We start from the raw sequence: 20,645 nt of genomic DNA, 5'->3' as shown, positions 1-20,645 counted from the left end.
AGAGTTGGACTATAAAGAAACGTGAGACCTGAAGAATTGATGCTTTTGAACTGTGTTGTGGGAGAAGATGCTTGAGAATCCCTTGGACTGCAAGGAGATCAAACCAGTCCATCCTAAAGGAAATCAGTCCTGAATATTCATTGGAAGGACTGATGCTGAAGTTGCAACTCCAGTACTTTGGCCACCTGATGCAAAGAACTGACTCATCAGAAAAAGACCCTGATGTTGGGAAAGACTGAAGGCAGGAGGAGGAGGGGATGACAGGATGAGATGGTTGGATGGCATCACTGACTCTATGGACATGAGTTTGAGTAAGCTGTAGGAATTGGTTATGGACAGGGAAGGCTGGTGTGCTGCAGTCCATGGGGTCGCAAAGAGTTGGACATGACTGAGCTACTGCACTGAATTGAAGAGATGAAGAGGATTCTAAGTGAAGGGGACAGGATAGAGAAATAGAAGATAAAAACCCAGATTAGTTTAGGACATCAGACAATGCATTTCTTTCTTTGGGGGCTTAAGTTGCTGCACACTCCTAAGGAAGTCACAGTTGTAAATATAGAAAATTAAATCTCAAATTGAGCATAAAGAAGAATAACACAATCAGAAAGAATAAATAGGAAAAATGAAAATATTCACTGATCTCCTATATCTAAATACTTTATATTACAAAAGGAATCAGAGAGATATTTTTGTTATTCTGGTACTTTTTGAGGGAACATCAGTTTGCCTACAGAGGAAATGTAATTATTTAATACTGGAACATTTAAAGGAAAATTGTAATTTCCTAAAAGGTAATTGTGTCAAGCCCTTTGATTCAGAGTTTAATCCTCACAATGAATTTATTAGATACATGTAATTATCCCTAATTTGAATGGAAGAAAACTAAGACTCAGAGAGGCTAAGTAACTTGTTCAAGGGCACACAGAAAATAAGTGGTAGAACTAGGTTTCAAATTCAGATACATCTTGCTGCAGAGCTAAGTTCTTGCCACTTTCACAATGCCTGCACTGCACCTCCAGGTAGAGGTAACCAAAAAAAGGCTTATTAAATAATATTTGAACAGATAATCGAACAGAGTTGGGAGGAGCTGCTACTATCAGCAGCTAGGCTTTTAAAATGAATAAGGCTTCATTATTCATGAAGTAAAACTTCAAAATTAAACCATACTAACTGTGGAAAATTCTGAAAGAATGTGAATACCAGACCACCTGACCTGCCTCTTGAGAAATCTGTATGCAGGTCAGGAAGCCACAGTTAGAACTGGACATGGAACAACAGAATGGTTCCCAATAGGAAAAGGAGTACGTCAAGGCTGTATATTGTCACCCTTCTTATTTAACTTACATGCAGAGTACATCATGAGAAACGCTAGACTGGAAGAAACACAAGCTGGAATCAAGATTGCCGGGAGAAATATCAATAACCTCAGATATGCAGATGACACCACCCTCATGGCAGAAAGTGAAGAGGAACTAGAAAGCCTCTTGATGAAAGTGAAAGAAGAGAGTGAAAAAGTTGGCTTAAAGCTCAACATTCAGAAAACGAAGATCATGGCATCCGGTCCCATCACTTCATGGGAAATAGATGGGGAAACAGTGGGAACAGTGTCAGACTTTATTTTTTTGGGCTCTAAAATCACTGCAGATGGTGACTGCAGCCATGAAATTAAAAGAGTCTTACTCCTTGGAAGGAGAGTTATAACCAACCTAGATAGCATATTCAAAAGCAGAGACGTTACTTTGCCGACTAAGGTCCATCTAGTCAAGGCTATGGTTTTTCCTGTGGTCATGTATGGATGTGAGAGTTGGACTGTGAAGAAAGCTGAGCGCCGAAGAATTGATGCTTTTGAAGTGTGGTGTTGGAGAAGACTCTTGAGCGTCCCTTGGACTGCAATGAGATCCAACCAGTCCATTCTGAAGGAGATCTGCCCTGGGATTTCTTTGGAAGGACTGATGCTAAAGCTGAAACTCCAGTACTTTGGCCACCTCATGCGAAGAGTTGACTCATTGGAAAAGACTCTGATGCTGGGAGGGATTGGGGGCAGGAGGAGAAAGGGATGACAGAGGATGAGATGGCTGGATCGCATCACTGACTTTATGGACATGAATTTTAGTGAACTCCGGGAGTTGGTGATGGACAGGGAGGCCTGGTGTGCTGCGATTCATGGAGTCACAAAGAGTCGGACACGACTGAGTGACTGAACTAAACTGAACTGAAGGATGCCTATAAATGAACTTTGGCTAAATGATTATTTTATAAATCAAGATATTATTTACACAGAAATGTACCATTTAGAAGTGTGCAGCGCAATGGCGTTTAACATTTGAAGACAGTTGTACAAACATCACTGTCAGAATTCCAAATTATTTTCATCACTGCTAAAAGAAACCACAAACTGTTAGTATCAATCCCCATTTCCACCTTCCCCCTACATGCAATGAACCACTGATCTGCTTCCTGTCTCTATGAAGTTGCCTAGTCTGGACATTTCATTTAAACAACAATAATATAATATGCGGCTTTTTCTGACTGATTTCTTTGACCAAGCATGTTTTCAAGGTTATTTCATGTTATTCTGAGTGTCAATCCTTTGTTTCTTTTTACTGCTTCAAATTGTTCCTTTGTATACCTGTGTCACAACTGTGTAACCATTCAGCAATTGATGAATACTTTCATTCTTTCTATTATTGGCTATTATGAACAGTGTTCAAACTACTTAACAATTGTGTTCATTTCACATGCTTATGCTCAAAATCCTTCAAGCTAAGCTTCAACAGTACATGAAATCAGAAATTCCAGATATACAAGTTGGATTTAGAAAAGGCAGAGGATCCAGAGATCAACTGCCAACATCCGTTTGGTCAGAGGAAGCAAGGGCATTCCAGAAAAACATCTTCTGCTTTAGTGACTACGCTAAAGCCTTTAATTGTGTGGATCATGGTTCAGTTCAGTTCATTCGCTCAGTCATGTCCAACTCTTGGAAACCCATGGACTGCAGCATGCCAGGCTTCCCTGTCCATCACCAGCTCCCGGAGCTTACTCAAACTCATGTCCATCAAGTCGGTGATGGTATCCAACCATCTCATCCTCTGTTGTCCCCTTCTTCTCCTGCCTTCAATCTTTCCCAGCATCAGGGCCTTTTCCAATAAGTCAGTTCTTCACATCAGATGGCTGAAATATTGGAGTTTCAGCTTCAGCATTAGTCCTTCCAATGAATAATCAGGATTGATTTCCTTTAGGATTGACTGGTAGGATCTCCTTGCAGTCCAAGGGACTCTCAAGAGTCTTCTCCAAAACCACAATTCAAAAGCATCAATTCTTCAGGGCTCAGCTTTCTTTATAGTCCAACTCTCACATCCATATATGACTACTGGAAAAACCATAGCTTTGACTAGATGGACCTTTGTCAGCAAAGTAACGTGTCTGCTTTTTAATATGCTGTCTAGGTGGGTCATGTATTTTCTTCCAAGGAGCAAACACCTTTTAATTTCATGGCTGCAGTCACCATCTGCAGTGATTTTTGAGCCCAAGAAAATAAAGTCTGTCACTGTTTCCATTGTTTGCCCATCTATTTGCCATGAAGTGATGGGACCAGATACCATGGTCTTAGTTTTAGAATGTTGAGTTTTAAGCTAACTGTTTCACTCTCCTCTTTCACTTTCATCAAGAGGATCTTCAGTTCCTCTTCAATTTCTGCAGTAAGGGTGGTGTCATCTGTGTATCTGAGGTTACTGACGTTTCTTCTGTCAATCTTGATTCCAGCTTGTGCTTCATTAAGCCTGGCATTTCACATGATATACTCTGCATAGAAGATAAATAAGCAGGCTGACAATATACAGCCTTAATGTGCTCCTTTCCCAATTTGGAACTAGTCTGTTGTTCCATGGCCAGTTCCAACTGTTGCTTCTTGACCTGCATACCGATTTCTCAGGAGGTTGGTATGTGGCCTGGTATTCCCATCTCTTAAAGAATTTTCCACAGTTTGTTGTGATCTACATAGTCAAAGGTTTTGACATAATCAATAAAGCAGAAGTAGATGTTTTTCTGTAATTCTCTTGCTTTTTCTATGATCCAACGGATGGTGGCAATTTGATCTCTTGTTCCTCTAAATCCACTGAACATCTGGAAGTTCATTGTTCACATTCTGTTGAAGCCTTGCTTGGAGAATTTTGAGCATTACTTTGCTAGTGTGTGAGATGAGTGCAATTTTGTGGTAGTTTGAACATTCTTTGGCTTTGCCATTCTTTGGGATTGGAATGAAAACTGACCATTTTCAGTTCTGTCGTCACTGTTGAGTTTTCCAAATTTGCTAGCATATTGAGTGCAGCACTTTAACAGCATCATCTTTTAGGATTTGGAGTAGCTCAACTGGCAGTCCATCACCTCCAGTACCTTTGTTCATAGTGATGCTTCCTAAGGCCCACTTGACTTCATATTTCAGGATGTCTTGCTCTAGGTGAGTGATCACACCATCATGGTTATCTGGGTCATGAATATCTTTTTTGTATAGTTCTGTGTATTCTTGTCACATCTTAATATTTCCTGCTTCTGTTAGGTCCATACCATTTCTGTCCTTTACTGTGCCCATCTTTGCATGAATGTTCCCTTGGTATCCCTAATTTTCTTGAAGAGATCTTTAGTCTTTCTCATTCTCTTGTTTTCCTCTACTTTCTTTGCACTGATCACAGAAGAAAGCTTTCTTATCTTTCCTTGTTATTTTTGAAACTCTGCATTCAAATGGGTATATCTTTACTTTTCTCCTTTGCCTTTAGCTTTTCTCATTTTCTCAGCTATTTTAAGGTCTTCTCAGACAACCATTTTGCCTTTTGGCATTTGTTTTTCTTGGGGATGGTCTTGATCACTGCCTCTTGTACAATGTCACAAACCTTTGTCCATAGTTCTTCAGGCACTCTGTCTATCAGATGTTGAATCTATTGAATTTAATAGAATCCCTTGAATTTATTTGTCTCTTCCAGTGTAATAATAAAGGATTTGGTTTAGAGCATACCTGAATGGTGTAGTGGTTTTCCCTCCTTTCTTCAATTTAAGTCTGAATTTTACAATAAGGAGTTCGTGATCTGAGCCATAGTCAGCTCCTGATCTTGTTTTGCTGAGTGTATAGAGCTTCTTCGTTTGGCCACAAAGAATACAATCAATCTGATTTCAGTATTGACCATCTGGTGATGTCCATGTGTATGTAGAGTCTTCTCTTGTGTTATTGGAAGAGGTTGTTTGCTGTGACCAGTGTGTTCCCTTGGCAAGACTCTGTTAGCCTTTGCCCTGCTTCATTTTGTACTGGTCCATTTTGTGGATCACAAGAAACTGGAAAATTGTTAAAGAGATGGAAATACTAACCAATTTACCTGCCTCTTGAGAAACCTGCATGCAGGTCAAGAATCAACGGTTAGAACCAGACAAGGAATAGCAGACTGGTTCCTAATTAGGAAAGGAGTATGTCAAGGCTGTGTCTTGTCACCCTGCTTATTTAACTTTTATGCAGAATCCATCATGCAAAACATTAGGCTGCATGAATCACAAGCTGGTATCAAGATTGCAGAGAATCATATCAATAACTTCAGATATGCCGATGATACCACCCTAACGATAGAAAATGAAGAGGAACTTAAAAGCCTCTTGATGATAGTGAAAGAGGAGAGTGTAAAAGCTGGCTTAAACTGAGCGTTTAAAATCTAAGATCATGGCCTCTGATCCCATCACTTCATGGCAAATAGATGGGGAAAAAATGGAAACTGTGGTAGATTTTATTTTCTTGGGCTCCAAAATCCCTGTGGACGGTGACTGAAACCATGAAATTAAAAGATATTTGCTTCTCGGAAGAAAAAAGGTATGACAAACCTAAATGACATATTAAAAAGTAGCAACATCACTTTGTTGACAAAGGTCTGTATAGTCAAAGCTTTGTTTTCTCCAGTAATTGTGTAAGGATGTTAGATTTGGACCATAAGGAAGGCTGAGTGCTTAAGAATTGATGCTTTCAATCTGTGATACTGATGAAGACTCTTGAGAGTTCCTTGGACAGCAAGGACATCAAACCAGTCAATCCTAAAGGAAATCAACCATGAATATTCATCGGTATGAATGAAGTTGAAGCTCTAGTCTTTTGGCCACCTGATTAAAAGAGCCATCTCATTGAAAAGACCCTGATGATGGTCAAAATTGAAGAGAAAAGGAAAAGAGGGCCAGGATGAGGTGGTTGTATAGCATCATCGACACAATGGACATGAGTTAGAGCAAACTCTGGGAGTGAGTAAAGGCCAGGGAAGCTTGATGTGCTGCAGTCCATGGGGTTGCAAAGAGTCGGACATACTGAATTGACTGAGCAACAAACAGCAGTGAATAAAACAGTCAACAATATTTGTACAGAAATGTTTGTCTGGATATGTTTTCAGTTCTTTTGCGAATATACAAGGCATGGAATTGCTGAATCATATGATAACTATATGTTTAACTTTTATTTATTTTTTAGCACTTGTCAAAGTCACTTTAAACTTACAGAATGTTATATGTCAATTATATATCAAAACTGCAGGGAAAAGCTGAGGTAGGAACATTCCCCCAAGAAAAGAGAAGGAAAAAGGAAATCAATATTGAATTGAATAGGTACTGAACTTTTCTTCTTTTGTCCTTCGATTTGATACCTGTAGTGGTGCCATTGGGTTGTGGCACTGGTTTCTACCTCTTTTCCCTTAGACCTCTGCCCACTTGCCCGTCAAGTACCATAATTAATTTGGTTTATCTTTTATTCTGTTCTTTCAGCTGAATCCTTCAAAGAATTTGCTGAATTGCTCAACGAAGTAGAAAACGAGAGGATGATGATGGTAGGTCATTAACACTTGGCCTGGAGCCAAGATCATGGCTGACTTTGGACATTTTCTCTGTCCTCATTAGTTGGAGTGTTGCTTTTTTGTTTGAATTTCTGTCTCATTACAACCTGGGTACCATAAAGACTGGAATTTGATTTGGTTATTCTATCTCAAGTTCCCATTCTGAGAGTTTAAAGGGAAATCACTCTATTCATTTCAGTGAGATAATACTTGAGAGGACATTAAATTTGGCTGTTGAACATATTGACAAAAATTGTGGTCTTTAGTGTTCTTAAACAAATTATCTATTTGCGTTTATCTGCTTTTAGGAATCATGAGTTTATATTTATATGTTTACATTTAAATGTGATAGTTTTATTTATATCTATGTGATAACTGTTTTCTTACATTTAAAATCTAATTCATTTTAATATTAATAGACTTTGATATTTAGAGCAGTTTTAGTTTTGTAGAAAAATTGAGTGAAAATACAGAGATTTCATATACAGATGCCCTTTGAACATGTGTTTGAGCTCTGTGAGTCCACTTATATGTGGGTACTTTTCAATGAATACTACAGTACTACATGATCTGACTTTGGTTGAATTTATGGGTACAGAACCTCAGATACTGGAGGACTGAGTGTAAAGCTATATGCAGAGTTTTGACTGCACAGGGTTGGGGCTTATGCCCTTAACACTTGCACTGTTCGAAGGTAAACTGTACTCCCTTTCTCCTTGCCACCACTCCCCATATAGTTTCCCTTATTATTAACATCGTGCATGTGTGGTTTCCCTTATTATTAACAACTTGCATTTGTTCCAATTAATGAACCTATATCAACACAATATTATTAGCTAAAGTCCATAGTTACTTTAGGGTTCAATTTCTGTGTTGAATATTTTATCACTTTTGACAAATATTTAATGGCATATATACAACATCAAAGTCTCATCATACAGAATATTTTCACTGCCCTAAAAATCTCCTGTGATTCCCTCTACCTTTTCTGACACCCAAACCCCTGACAAACACTTATCTTTTTACTGTGTTTTGCCTCTTCTAGAATGTCATATAATTGGAGTTGTATAATATGGCTTTTTCAGATTGGCTTCTTTGACTTAGCAACATGCATTTAAAGTTCCTCTATGTCTTTTCGTGGCTTCATAACTCATTTCTTTTGGTCAGTGAATAATATGTATGCATATATTATAGTATATATTCCATTATATGGATGTGCCATGGTTTCTTCATTGTTTCACCTTATGAAGAATATATTGGTTACTCCCAAGTTTTGGCAATAATGAAAAAACTTCCATACACATCTGTGTGCAGATTTTTATGTGGATATAAATTTTCAGCTCTTTTCAGTAAATTCTAAGGGATACAATTTCTAGATTGTGTGATGAGTAGGTCTAGATTTGTAAAAAAACTGCCTAACTGTTTTCCAAAGTGGCTGTACCATTTTGCAATCTCACCAGCCATGAATGACAATTCTTGTTGCTGCACATCATTGCAAACTTTTGATTTTGGCTGTGATTTGGATTTTACCCACTCTAATACGTATTTTCATTGTTGTTTAGTTGCTAAGTCATGTTCAGCTCTTTGTGACTCCATGGACTGCAGCATGCCAGACTTCCCTGTATTTTACTATCTCCTGGAGTTTGCCCAAACTCATGTCCATTGAGTTGATGATGCTAACTATCTTGTCATCTGTTGCCTCTTTCTTCTCCTGCCTTCAGAATTTCCCAGCATTAAGTTCTTTTCCAATGAGTTGGCTCTTTGCATCACGTGGCCAAAGCAGTGGAGCTTGAACTTCAGCCTCAGTCTTTCCAGTGAATATTCAGGGCTGATTTCCTTTATGATTAACTGCAAGGTTTGATCTCCTTGCAGCTCAAAGGACTCTGAAGAGTCTTCTCCAGGACTAGAATTCGAAGGTATCAATTCTTCAGCACTCATCCTTCTTTATGGTCCAACTGTCACATCAGTACATTACTACTGGAAAAACCATAGCTTTGGCTATACAGATTCTGTTGGCAAAGTGAAGTTGCTGATTTTTAGTATGCTGTCTAGGTTTATCATAGCTTTCTTTCCAAGGACCAAGTGTCTTTTAATTTCATGGCTGCAATCACCACCCACAGTTATTTTGGAGCCAAAGAAAATAAAATCTGTCACTGCTTCTACTTTTCTCTCTTCTATTTGCCAGCAAATGATGGGACCAGATGCCATCATCTTAGTGTTTTGAATGTTGAGTTTTAGCCAGCTTTTCACTCTCCTCTTTTACCCTCATCAAGAATCTCTTTAATTCCTCTTCAGTTTTTGCCATTGGTGGTATCATCTGCATATTTGAGGTCTTTGACATTTCTCCCAGCATCTTGATTCTAATTTGTGTTTTATCCAGTCTAGCATTTCACATGAGGTACTCTGAATACATGTTAAATAAGCAGGGTGACAATATATAGCCTTGAGATACTCTTTCCCCAATGTTGAACCAGTCCATTTTTCTATGTCTGGTTCTAATTGTTGCTTCTTGACCTGCATACCAGTTTCTCATGAGACAGGTTAGGTGGTCTTGTATTCCCATCTCTTTAAGAATTTTCCATGGTTTGTTGTTGTCCACACAGTCAAAGACATTCGTGTAGTCAATGAAGCAGTAGTAGGTATTCTTCTGGACTTCCCTTGCTTTCTTTATGATCCAGCAAATGTTGGCAATTCAATCTGTGGTTCCTCTGCCTTTTGTAAATCCAGTTTGTACATCTGGAAGTTCTCAGTTCACATACTGCTGAAGCTTAGCTTGAAGGATTTTGATCATTACCTAGCTAACATGTGAAATGAGTGTAATTGTACAGTAGTTTGAACATTCTTTAACATTACCCTTCTTTGCAGTTGGAATGAAAATTGACCTTTTCCAGTAGTCCTATGGCCACTGGTAGGTTTTCCAAATTTGCTGACATATTGATTGCTGCACTTTAATAGCATCATTGTTTAGGATTTGAAATAGCTCAGCTGTAATTCCATTGCTTTCACTAGGATTGTTCTTAGTAATGCTTCCTGAGGCCACTTGATTTCACACTCCAAGATGTGTGGCTCTGAGTGAGTGACCATACCATCATGGTTATCTGGGTCATTAAGACCTGTTTTGTGTAGTTCTTCTGTGTATTCTTATCACCCCTTCTTAATGTCTTCTGCTTCTGTTAGGTACTTATCATTTCTGTCGTTTATCATGCCCATCCTTATATGAAATGTTCCTTTGTGTATAATGGTAAATGTTTGCTGTTGTAATTTGCTTTTTCCTGATGACATTTGATTTGGAACATATTTCCATATGCTTATTTGCTATCTATACATCATCTTTCATGAGGGACGTGTTCATGTCTTTTGCCTACTTCTTGAAAGTGAAAGTCTCTTAGTAGTGTTCAACTCTTTGTCTTAATTTCTTTTCCCTATTGTTAAGTTTTAAGATTTCTTTGTATATTTTGGATGCCAGTCCTTCATCAGAAATGTTCTTTGCATAAAATATTCCAGTCTGTGACTTATCTTTTCATTTTTTAAGAAAGTCTTTTGCAGAGCAGAAGTTTTGAATTTGAATGAAGTCCATTTTATCAGGTCTTTCATCAATCATGCTTTTGGGGTTGTATCTAAAAAGGCATTACCAAACAAGTCATCTATATGGTTTCATATGTTACTTTGTAAGGCTTCCCTAAGGCTCAATGGGTAGAGTATCTGCCTGTAATACAGGAAATACATGAGATGTATGTTCAGTCCCTGGGTTGGGAAATTCCCCTGGAGGAGGAAATGGTAACCCACGCGAATATTCTTGCCTGAAAAATTCCCCATGTTGAGGAGCCTCATGGGCTACAATCTAAAGGGTCACAGAGAATTGGACACACTTATGCACTGGCATAAGATCTTGTAGGAGTTTTATAATTATGTTATACATTTAGGTCTATAACCCTTTTGAACTAATTATTTTTTGTTTTCTTTTTAAAAAATTTATTTATTTTTAATTGAAGGGTCATTGCTTTATATAATTTTTTTTTCTGTTAAACATCAACAAGAATCAGCCATAAGTATACCCACATCCCCTCCCTCATGGATGTCCCTCCCATCTGCCTCCTGATCCCACCCTTCTAGATTGTCACAGAGCCCCTGTTTGAGTTTCCTGAGCCATACAGCAAATTCCCATTGGCTATCTATTTTACATATGGTATTGTAAGTTTCCATGTTACTCTCTCTGAATCTCACCCTCTCCCTCCTCCCCTCCCCTCATGTCCATAAGTCTGTTCTCTATGTCTGTTTCTCCATTGCTGCCCTGAAAATAAATTCATCAGTACCATCTTTCTAGATTCCATATATATGCCTTAGTATATGATATCTATATTTCTCTTTCTGACTTACTTCACTCTGCTTAATAGGCTCTAGGTATGTCCACATTATTAGAACTGACTCAAATGCATTCCTTTTTATGGCTGAGTAATAGTCCATTGTATATATGTACCACAGCTTCTTTATCCTTTCATCTGTCAGTGGATATCTAGGTTGCTTCTATGTTCTAGCTATTGTAAATAGTAGTGCAGTAAACATTGGGATACATGTGTCTTCTTCAATTTTGGTTTCCTCAGGTTATATGCCTAATAATGGGATTGCTCGGTCATGTGGTGGTTTTATTCCTGGTTTTTAAAGGAATCTCCATACTGTCTTCCACAGTGGCTGTATCAATCTACATTTCTCCACACCCGATCCAGCATTTATTGTTTATAGACTTTTTGATGATGGCTATTCTGACTGGTGTGAGGTGGTATCTCATTGTTGTTTTGATTTGCATTTCTCTAATAATGAGTGATGTTGAGCATCTTTTCACATCTTTATTAGCTATCTGTATGTCTTCTTTGGAGAAATGTCTCTTTAGGTCTTTCCCCCACTTTTTGATTGGGCTGTTTGTTTTTCTGGTATTGAGTTATATGAGTGGATAGTATATTTTCAAAATTAATTCTTTGTCAGTTGTTTCCTTTGCTATTATTTTCTCCCATTTTGAAGGGTTGTCTTTTCACCTTGTTTTCAGCTTCCTTTTCTATACCAAAGCTTTTAAGTTTAATTAGATCCCACTTGTTTACCTTTATTTTTATTTCTGTTACTCTAGGAGGTGGGTCATAGAGGATCTTGCTTTGAGCATGTTTTCAAGTATTCTGCCTCTATTTTCCTCTAAGAGTTTTATAGTTTCTGGTCTTATATTTAGGTTTTTAATCCATTTTGAGTTTATTTTTGTGTATGGCATTCAAAAGTGTTCTAATTTCATTGTTTTGCATGTAGCTGTCCAGTTTTCCTAGCACCACTTATTGAAGAGGCTATCTTTGCCCGATTGTATAGATTTGCCTCCTTTGTCAAAAATAAGATACCCATTGGTGCATGGGTTATCTCTGGGCTATCTAGCTTGTTCTGTTGTTACATATTTCTGCTTTTGTGCCATTGCCATACTGTCTTGATGACTGTAGCTTTGTAGTATAGTCTGAAGTCAGAAAAGTTGATTGCTCCAGCTCCATTCCTCTTTCTCAAAACTGCTTTGGGTATTTGGGCTTTTTTTGTATTTCTGTATGAATTGTGAACTTTTTTGTTCAAGTTCTGTGAAAAATGCCATTGGTAATTTGATAGGAAACACATTGAATTTGTAAATTGAATTTGGTAGTATAGTCATTTTCACAATGTAGATATTCTTACCCAGGAACATGGAATATCTCTCCATCTGTTTATGTCATCTTTGATTTCATTCATCAGTATCTTATAATTTTTGATATACAGTTATTTTGTCTCCTTAGGTAGGTTTATTCTTAGATATTTTATTCTTTTTGTTGCAATGGTGAATGGGATTGATTCCTTAATTTCTCTCTCTGATTTTTCATTGTTACTATATAGGTATGCACGTCGTTTCTGTGTATTGACCCTGTATCCCACGACTTTGCTACATTCACTGATTAGCTCTAGTAATTTTCTGATGGTTTCTTTTGGCTTTTCTATGTATAGTATCATGTCATCTGCAAACAGTGAGAGCTTTGCCTCTTCTTTTCGATCCGGATTCCTTTTATTTCTATTTCTTCTCTAATTGCCATAGCTAGGCAAAATTATGTTGAATAATAGTGATGAGAGTGGACACCCTTGTCTTGTTTCTTATCTTAGAGGGAATGCTTTCAGTTTGTCATCACTGAGAATGTTTGCTGTGGGCTTATCATATGTGATCTTTACTATGTTGAGGTAGGTTTTTTCTTTGCCCATTTTGGGATGCATTTTAATCATAAATTGGTGCTGAATTTTGTGAAAGACTTTTTATGCATCTATTGAGATTATCATACGGTTTTTATCTTTTAGTTTTTTAATATAGTGGATCACATTGATTGATTTGTGTATATTGAAGAATCCTTACATCCCTGGAATACATCCAGCTTGGTCATGGTGTATGAGCTTTTTAATGTGTTGTTTAATTCTGCTTGCTAGAATTTTGTTGAGGAGTGAATCTATGTTCATCAATGATATTGACCTGAAGTGTTCTTTTTTTGTGTGTTGCCTTTGCCTGATTTTGTTATCATGGTGATTTTGGACTTGTAGAATGAGTTTGAATGTGTTCCTTTCTCTGCAACTTTTTGGAATAGTTTCAGAAAAATAGGCATTAGTGCTTCTTTAAATGTATGATAGAATTCTCCTGTGAAGCCATCTGCCCCTGGGTTTTTGTTTCCTGGGAAAGTTTTGATCACAGTTTTGATTTCAGTATTTGTAATTGCCTTGTTCATAATTTGTATTTCTTTCTGATTCAGTCTTGAGAGGTTGAACTGTTCTGATTATCTGTCCATTTCCTGTAGGTTGTCCATTTTATTAGCATATAATTGCTCATAATATTCTCTTATGATCCTTTGTATTTCTGTGTTGTCTGTTGTGACCTCTCCTTTTCATTTCTATTTTTTAATTTGATTTTTCTCCCTGATTTTCTTGATGAGTCTGGCTAGTAAATTGTCAATTTTGTTTATCTTCTCAAAGAACCAGCTTTTAGTTTTATTAATCTTTACTTGATTCCTTCATTTCTTTGTCATTTATTTCTGCTCTAATCTTTATTATTTCTTTCCTTTTGATTAATTTGGGGTTTCTTGTTCTTCTTTCTCCAGCAGCTTTCAATGTAGAATTAGGTTGTCTATTCAATGTTTTTCTTGTTTCCTAAGGCAGGATTATATTACTATAAACTTCCCTCTTAGAACTGATTTTGCTGAACCCCATAATTTTTGGCTTATCATGTTTTCATTTTCATTTGTGCTAGGAATCTTTTTATTTCCATTCTTATTTCTTCAATAACATCTTCATTATTTAGTAATATATTGTTTAATCGCTGTGAGTTTCTAGTCTCAGTGTTGTGGTCAGAGAAGATACTTGATACAATTTCAATTTTCATAAATTTACTGAGGCTTGATTTGTGGCCCAAGATATGGTCTATCCTGAAGAATGTGCCATATGCACTTGAGAAAAAAGGATATCCTACATTTGGATGTAAAATCCTGAAGATATCAATTTGGTCCATTGTGTTCCCTTATTGATTCTGTTTTGATGATCTGTCCATCAGTATAAGTGAGGTGTTTAAGTCCCTTACCATCACTGTGTTGCTGTCAATTTCCCCTCTTACGCTTGTTAGTGTTTCCCTTCTGTATTGAGGTGCTCCTGTGTTGGGCTCATACATCTTTACAATTGTTATGTCTTCTTGGATTGATCCCTTTATCATTATATCCTTGATCATTATGTCTTTCTTTGCCTCCTGTAATAAGTCTGTCTTGTCTGAATTAAGGATTTCCACTCCAGCTTTCTTTTGGTTTCCATTCTCGTGGAATATCTTTTTTCATGCTTTTATTTTCTTCCCTTTACTTTAGGTCTGAAGTGGGTCTCTTGTAGACAACATATATATGAGTCTTGTTTCTATATCCATTCAGCCATTCTGTATTTTTTGATTTGTGCATTGCATGTTCCTATTGGCATTTTCTTAATTGTTTTGGGTTTGTTTTTGTAGGTCTTTCCTTTCTCTTGTGTTTGCTGGTTATGTAAGTCCCTTTAGTATTTGTTATAAGGCTGGTTTGGTGGTGCTAAACTCTCTGAACTTTGGCTTGTCTGTGAAGCTTTTGGTTTCTCCATCAATTCTGAATGAGATCTTTGCCAGGTATAGTAATCTTGGTTGTAGATTTTTTTTTTCTTTCAGTACTTTAAATATATCCGTTTCTGCTAAATGATCTGCTGTTTATCATATGGGTTTTCCCTTGTATGTTGCTTTTCCCTTGCTGCTTTTAGTATTCTTTCTTTGTGTTCAATCTCTGTTAGCTTGATTGATATGTGTCTCAATGTGTTTCTCCTTGGGTTTATCCTCTAAGGGACTCTCTGTGATTCTTGGACTTGATTGACTATTTCCTTTCCCATGTTGGGGAAGTTTTCAACTATAATTTCTTCAAAAATATTTCTCAGTGCCTTTCTTTCTTTCCTTCTTACTCTGGGACACCTATATTTAGAATATTGGTGCATTTATTGTTGTCCCAAATGTCTCTGAGAATATCCTCAATTCTTTTCATTCTTTTTCCTTTATTCTGCTCTTCAGCAGTTATTTCCACCATTTTGTCCTCCAGCTCACTTATCCATTCTTCTGCCTCAGTTATTCTGCTATTGTTTCCTTCTAGAATATTTTAACTTCAGTAATTGTGTTATTCATTATCTGTTTGTTTATTCGTTATTTTTTTCTACATCCTTGGTGATTATATTAACTGTGTTGTTCCTTGCATTTTCTCCATTTTATTTTCAAGTCTTTGGAACATCTTTACTGTCATTGTTCTGAATTCCCTTCCAAGTAGATTGCCTATTTCCTCTTCATTTATTTTTTCTTGTGAGTTTCTACCTTATTCTTTCATTTGTTCTCTATTCCTCTGTCTTTCCATGCTTTTTTCTAACTTGCTCCATTTGAAGTCTCCTTTTCACAGGTTTTATAATTGTATTCCTTCTTCCTTTTGGTTTTTGCCCTTGGAGAGAAAGGTTGGTTGAGTGGTTTGCATTGACTTTTTGTTAGGGGTGACTTGTGCCTGTGTTCTAGTTAGAGGAGATCAAGCAGATCAAGCAGGTAATTACAGAAATAATGGGACACATACATACTTCCACACACACAGTTATAACCAAAATATTCTAAAGAAAAGAGTACAGGTGACTGACTTAGTAAACAAGGGAAACCAAAGTTGATAATGACCAGCTGAAAGCAGAGCTCACTAATGTTCAGTATTTAAAACTGAGCCTGGGCAGAGTGCTATCTGGGGAATATAGCAAAGATAGCACAACAATTTAAATTACATGGTGAAAAAAGAAAGAGTGAGGAAAGGAAAAAAGGGAGAAGAGAAAGAGAAAAGAAAGAGGAGAAGGGAGAGAAAAGAGAAAAGGAAGGGCATGAAAGAGAGGGTAAATAAAAGAAAAAATAGCAAAGCAAAGATAAATAGAGACATGTGACAAAGGTTTATATATACTCAGGAATAGCTACAGCTGATAAAGAAGTTTAAGAAAGCAGTCAAATATATAAAAAACAAAATCACAAAAATCACAAAAAATGGTGAAAAAAATCTTAAAAAGAATTTTTTTAACAAGAAAAACAAAGAGGAAAACTCTACAGCACTGCAAAAGGGTAATGTGAACCTGGAAGTATGTAGGGCAAATAAACAGTGATTCATAAGGAAAAAATAAAGTTCTCAAGATGGTAGTTCTTCTTGTTTGTGGAGTCTGCCCCCATAGATGGGGTTGGATTAATGTCCTGTGATGTTTTCCTGGTTGTGGGAGCTTGTGCCTGTGTTCTTCTGGTTGATGGAGCTGAACCTCGTCTCTCTGAAGGGCAGTGCAGTGAATGTTGGTCGGTTTGGGGGGTGTCTGTCGGTTCAGTATACCTTTGGACAATCCTTCTGGCTTTGTCAGTGTTAGACACATCTATTACCACAGCCATTTCAAAGTGGCCCTCTCAGGATAATTTTACTGTCACCAGCCCCCTACTTGTCCCTGGAATCTTCGCTGGTGCTTCTGTTTCCTGGTCTTGCCTTGGATTGCAGACCAAAGCTTGCCAAGTTGGGGCCTGTATGGATCTTTCTCTGCTCCCTGACCCTTCCCTTTGTATCACAGAGATGTGTATGGGCTTCCCTCAGTCCCCTGAGGTTGCCCTATATGTCACAGGGCTTGTGTGCATTTGCTTGCTTGGTTTACTGGACCCACCCTCTATGTTGCAGGTATTGTGTGCACTTGTCTCAGGCCCACTCTCTGCGTGGAGCGGGTGAGGGGGGGACCTGTGTGCACTTGTCCCGTCTCACTGGGCCTGCCCTCTATGTCGCAGGGCTTGTGTGTTCTTTTGGATCCCCAGGCCTGCTCTCTATGCTGTGAGGTTTGTGTGTGTTACAGAGGTTTGTATGCCATGCTTCTCTTGGCACCCTGGGCCCACTCTCTGTACCACAGGGCTTCTGTGGGCTTGTTTCAGTTCCCTGAGCCCAGTGTCTGGTTGGGACCACAGTCTGTGAGCTGTCTATGGGCTGAGAAGTGCAGCCTTCTCTGTTCTCCGACCTCTAAGTCTCTGCTTTGTCCAGCCTTCTGAGATTGTGCAGATACCCCTCCCCACAATGAGGTTGCCTCCCAGCTCATGGCAACTGCCCCTGTTTCCGAATTCCCTCCCTCCCTCTCTCAGTGCACAAGCTCCCGTCCAGATGTTCTGTGCCTTTTCCCTTTTTATATCTCCATCTTCTCTCCTACCTCATTCCAGGGAGCTTAGCCTGCCCCCTGGAGGCCTGTATGTCTCCATTTTCTCTCCTACCTCATTCCAGGGAGCTTAGCCTGCCCCCTGGAGGCCTGGGGTCTTCTGCTGTCGCCTACAGGTTGCTTTGTAGGAGTTGTTCCATATCTTATTGAGTTTTTGATGTATTTGTGGGGAGGCTGACCATCTCCCTATCTTACTCCTCTGCCATCTTTTTCTGGCCCTTTTCCCCTTTTGAGCTAATTCTTGAGAAACTGTAAAGATTGTCTCCAGATTTTTTTTTTAAATGTGGATATCTGGTTGTTTCATCACTATTTCTGAAAAGACTGTCCTTTTTCCATTGAATTACTTTAGCTTCTTTGGCAAAGATCAATAGATTATTTTTGTGTGAATCTATATCTGGGCTCTGTTCTCTTCCACTGGTCTATTTGTCTATTTCTTCAGCAATATTATACATTTTTTTGCAAAGTTAAAAAATATTGAAATATAGTTAATTTAAATATTGTGTCAGATATATGTTGCTCTTGTTTAGTCACTTAGTCACGTCTGAATCTTTTGTGATCCCATGGACTGTAGCCTGTCAAGCTCCTTTGTCCATGGGATTTCCCAGGCAAGAGTCCTGGAGTGTATTGTTATTTTCTTCTCCAGGGGATCTTCCTGAATCAGGTACTGAACCCATGTCTTCTGTATTGCAGGTGGATTCTCTATTTCCAAGCCACTGGGCAAGCCCATAATTCAGATACATATATATTAAAATAATTTTCCATTATCAGATATTATAAGATGTTGAATATAGTTCCCTGTGCTATACAGTAAATCCTCATTGCTTATCTATTTTAGGTATAGTAGTTTGTTTGTGTTAATCCTATCCCCTTGGTAACTGTAAATTTACTTTTTATGTCTGTGAGTGTGTTTCTGTTTTGTATATAGATTCACTTGTATTATTTTTTAGCTTCCACATGTAAATGATATTATATGATACTTGTCTGACTTACTTCACTTAGTATGGTTATCTTTAGGTCCATCCCTGTTGCTGCAAATGGCAATATTTCATTGTATGAATCTATGCTTATATATACATATATGCGTATATTTTTATATATACATATATTACATATATACTATATATATATATACACATATATATATAGTGTATATATATACCACATGTGTATGGGCTTCCCTGGTGGCTCAGACAGTAAAGAATCTGACTGCAATGTGGGAGCCCTGAGTTCGATCCTGAGTTGGGAAGAACCCTTGGAGGAGGGCATAGCAACCCACTTCACTCTTCTTGCTTGGAAAATCCCCATGGACAGAGGAGCCTGATGGGCTACAGTCCATGGGCTTGCGAAGAGTCAGACATGATTTAGCGACTAAGCACAGAATGAATATATATATATATATATATATATATGATATGTGTAAGATGTGATATATATATCACATCTTCTTAAGCCAAACATGTGTTGATGGGCACTTGGTTGTTTCTGTGTCTTGGCTGTTGTAATAGTGCTGCTATGTACATTGGGGTACATGTATCTTTTGGAATTAAATTCTCATTTTTTTGGATATATCCACAGGATTGTGATTGCTAGATCATATGGTAGCTCTATTTTTAGTTTTTTAAGGAACCTCCATACTGTTTTCCATAGTGGATGAACCACTTTATATTCCCACAAACTGTGTAAGGGTTCCCTTTTCTCTGTATACTCTCTAGTATTTATTATTTGTAGAATTTTTAATGATGACCATTCTGACCAGTGTGAGGTGATGTTGTTCACTTGCCCCCTTGTGTCTGACTCTTTGTGACCCCATGGACTGCAGCACACCAAGTCCCCCGGTCCCTCACCATCTCCCAAAGTCTGCCCAAGTTCATGTCCATTACATTGGTGATGTCATCCTGCCATCTCATCCTCTCATGCCCTTTTCTCCTTCTACCCTCAATCTTTCCCAGCATCAGGGTCTTTTCCAATGAGTCAACTGTTCACATCAGATGACCAAATTACTGGAAATTCAGCTTCAACATCAGTCCTTCTAAATGAGTATTCAGGGTTGATTTCCCTTAAGATTAACTAGTTTGATCTCCTTGCTGTCCAAGGAACTCTCAAGAATCTTCCCCAGCACCACAGTTGAAAGTGAAAGTGACTCAGAGTGTCTGACGCTTTGCGACCCTGTGAACTGTAGCCCACGAGGCTCCTCAGTCCATGGGATTCTCCAGGCAAGAATACTGGAGTGGGTTGCCATTTCCTTCTCCAGGGGATCTTCCCGACCCAGGGGTCAAACCCAGGTCTCCCACATTGCAGGCAGACGCTTTAACCTCCGAGCCACCAGGGAAGCACTACAGTTGGAAGGCATCAATTCTTCTGTGCTCTGCTGTCTTTATGGCCCACCTCTCACAACCGTACATGACCATTGGGAAGGCCATAGCCTTGACTATATGGACCTTTGTCAGCAAAATAATGTCTCTGCTTTTCAACACACTGTCTAGGTTTGCCATTGTTTTCCTGCCAAGAAGCAAACATCTTCTGATTTCATGGCTACAGTCACCATCTGCAGTGATTTTAGAGCCCCCAAAGAAAAAATCTGTCATTGCTTCCACTTTTTGCCCTTCTATTTACCATGAAGTAATGGAGCTGGATGCCATGATCTTAGTTTTTTTTTAATATTTAGTTTTAAGCCAGCTCTTTCACTCTCTTCCTTCACGCCCATCAAGAGATTTTTTAGTTCCTCTTTGCTTTCTGCCATTAGAATGGTATCATCCAGATATCTGAGGTTGCTGATCTTTCTCCCACCTATCTTGATTCCAACTTACAACTTATCCAGCTTGGCATTTCTCATGATGTGCTCAGCATATGGATTAAACAAGCAGGGTGACAGCAGACAGCCCTGTTGTACTTCTTTCTCAATCTTGAACCAACCAGTTATTCCATACAGAGTTCTAACTGTTGCTTCTTGACTTGCATATAGGTTTCTCAGGAGACAGGTAAAATGGTCTGGTATTCCCATCTCTTTAAGAGCTTTCCACAGTTTATTATGATCCACAC

General features: G+C 38.2%; 1 protein-coding gene across 6 annotated transcripts in view; it reads left to right on the top strand.

Annotated features, from left to right (window-relative positions):
* OPHN1 (oligophrenin 1) overlaps window positions 1–20,645 on the top strand; it is a 585,383-nt gene that overhangs the window by 185,717 nt on the left and 379,021 nt on the right. For all 6 annotated transcript variants that reach the window (XM_070290276.1, XM_070290278.1, XM_070290274.1 and 3 more), the window contains exon 4: window positions 6,778–6,839. In XM_070290276.1, coding sequence (XP_070146377.1) covers window positions 6,778–6,839 — 62 coding nt within the window. The remainder of the gene's footprint in view (window positions 1–6,777; window positions 6,840–20,645) is intronic.

Source organism: Ovis canadensis, chromosome X (assembly GCF_042477335.2).
Source record: "Ovis canadensis isolate MfBH-ARS-UI-01 breed Bighorn chromosome X, ARS-UI_OviCan_v2, whole genome shotgun sequence".
Taxonomy (NCBI): Eukaryota; Metazoa; Chordata; class Mammalia; order Artiodactyla; family Bovidae; genus Ovis; species Ovis canadensis.
Note: the sequence above shows the minus strand (reverse complement) of the source record. Positions and strands in the feature narration are given on the sequence as shown.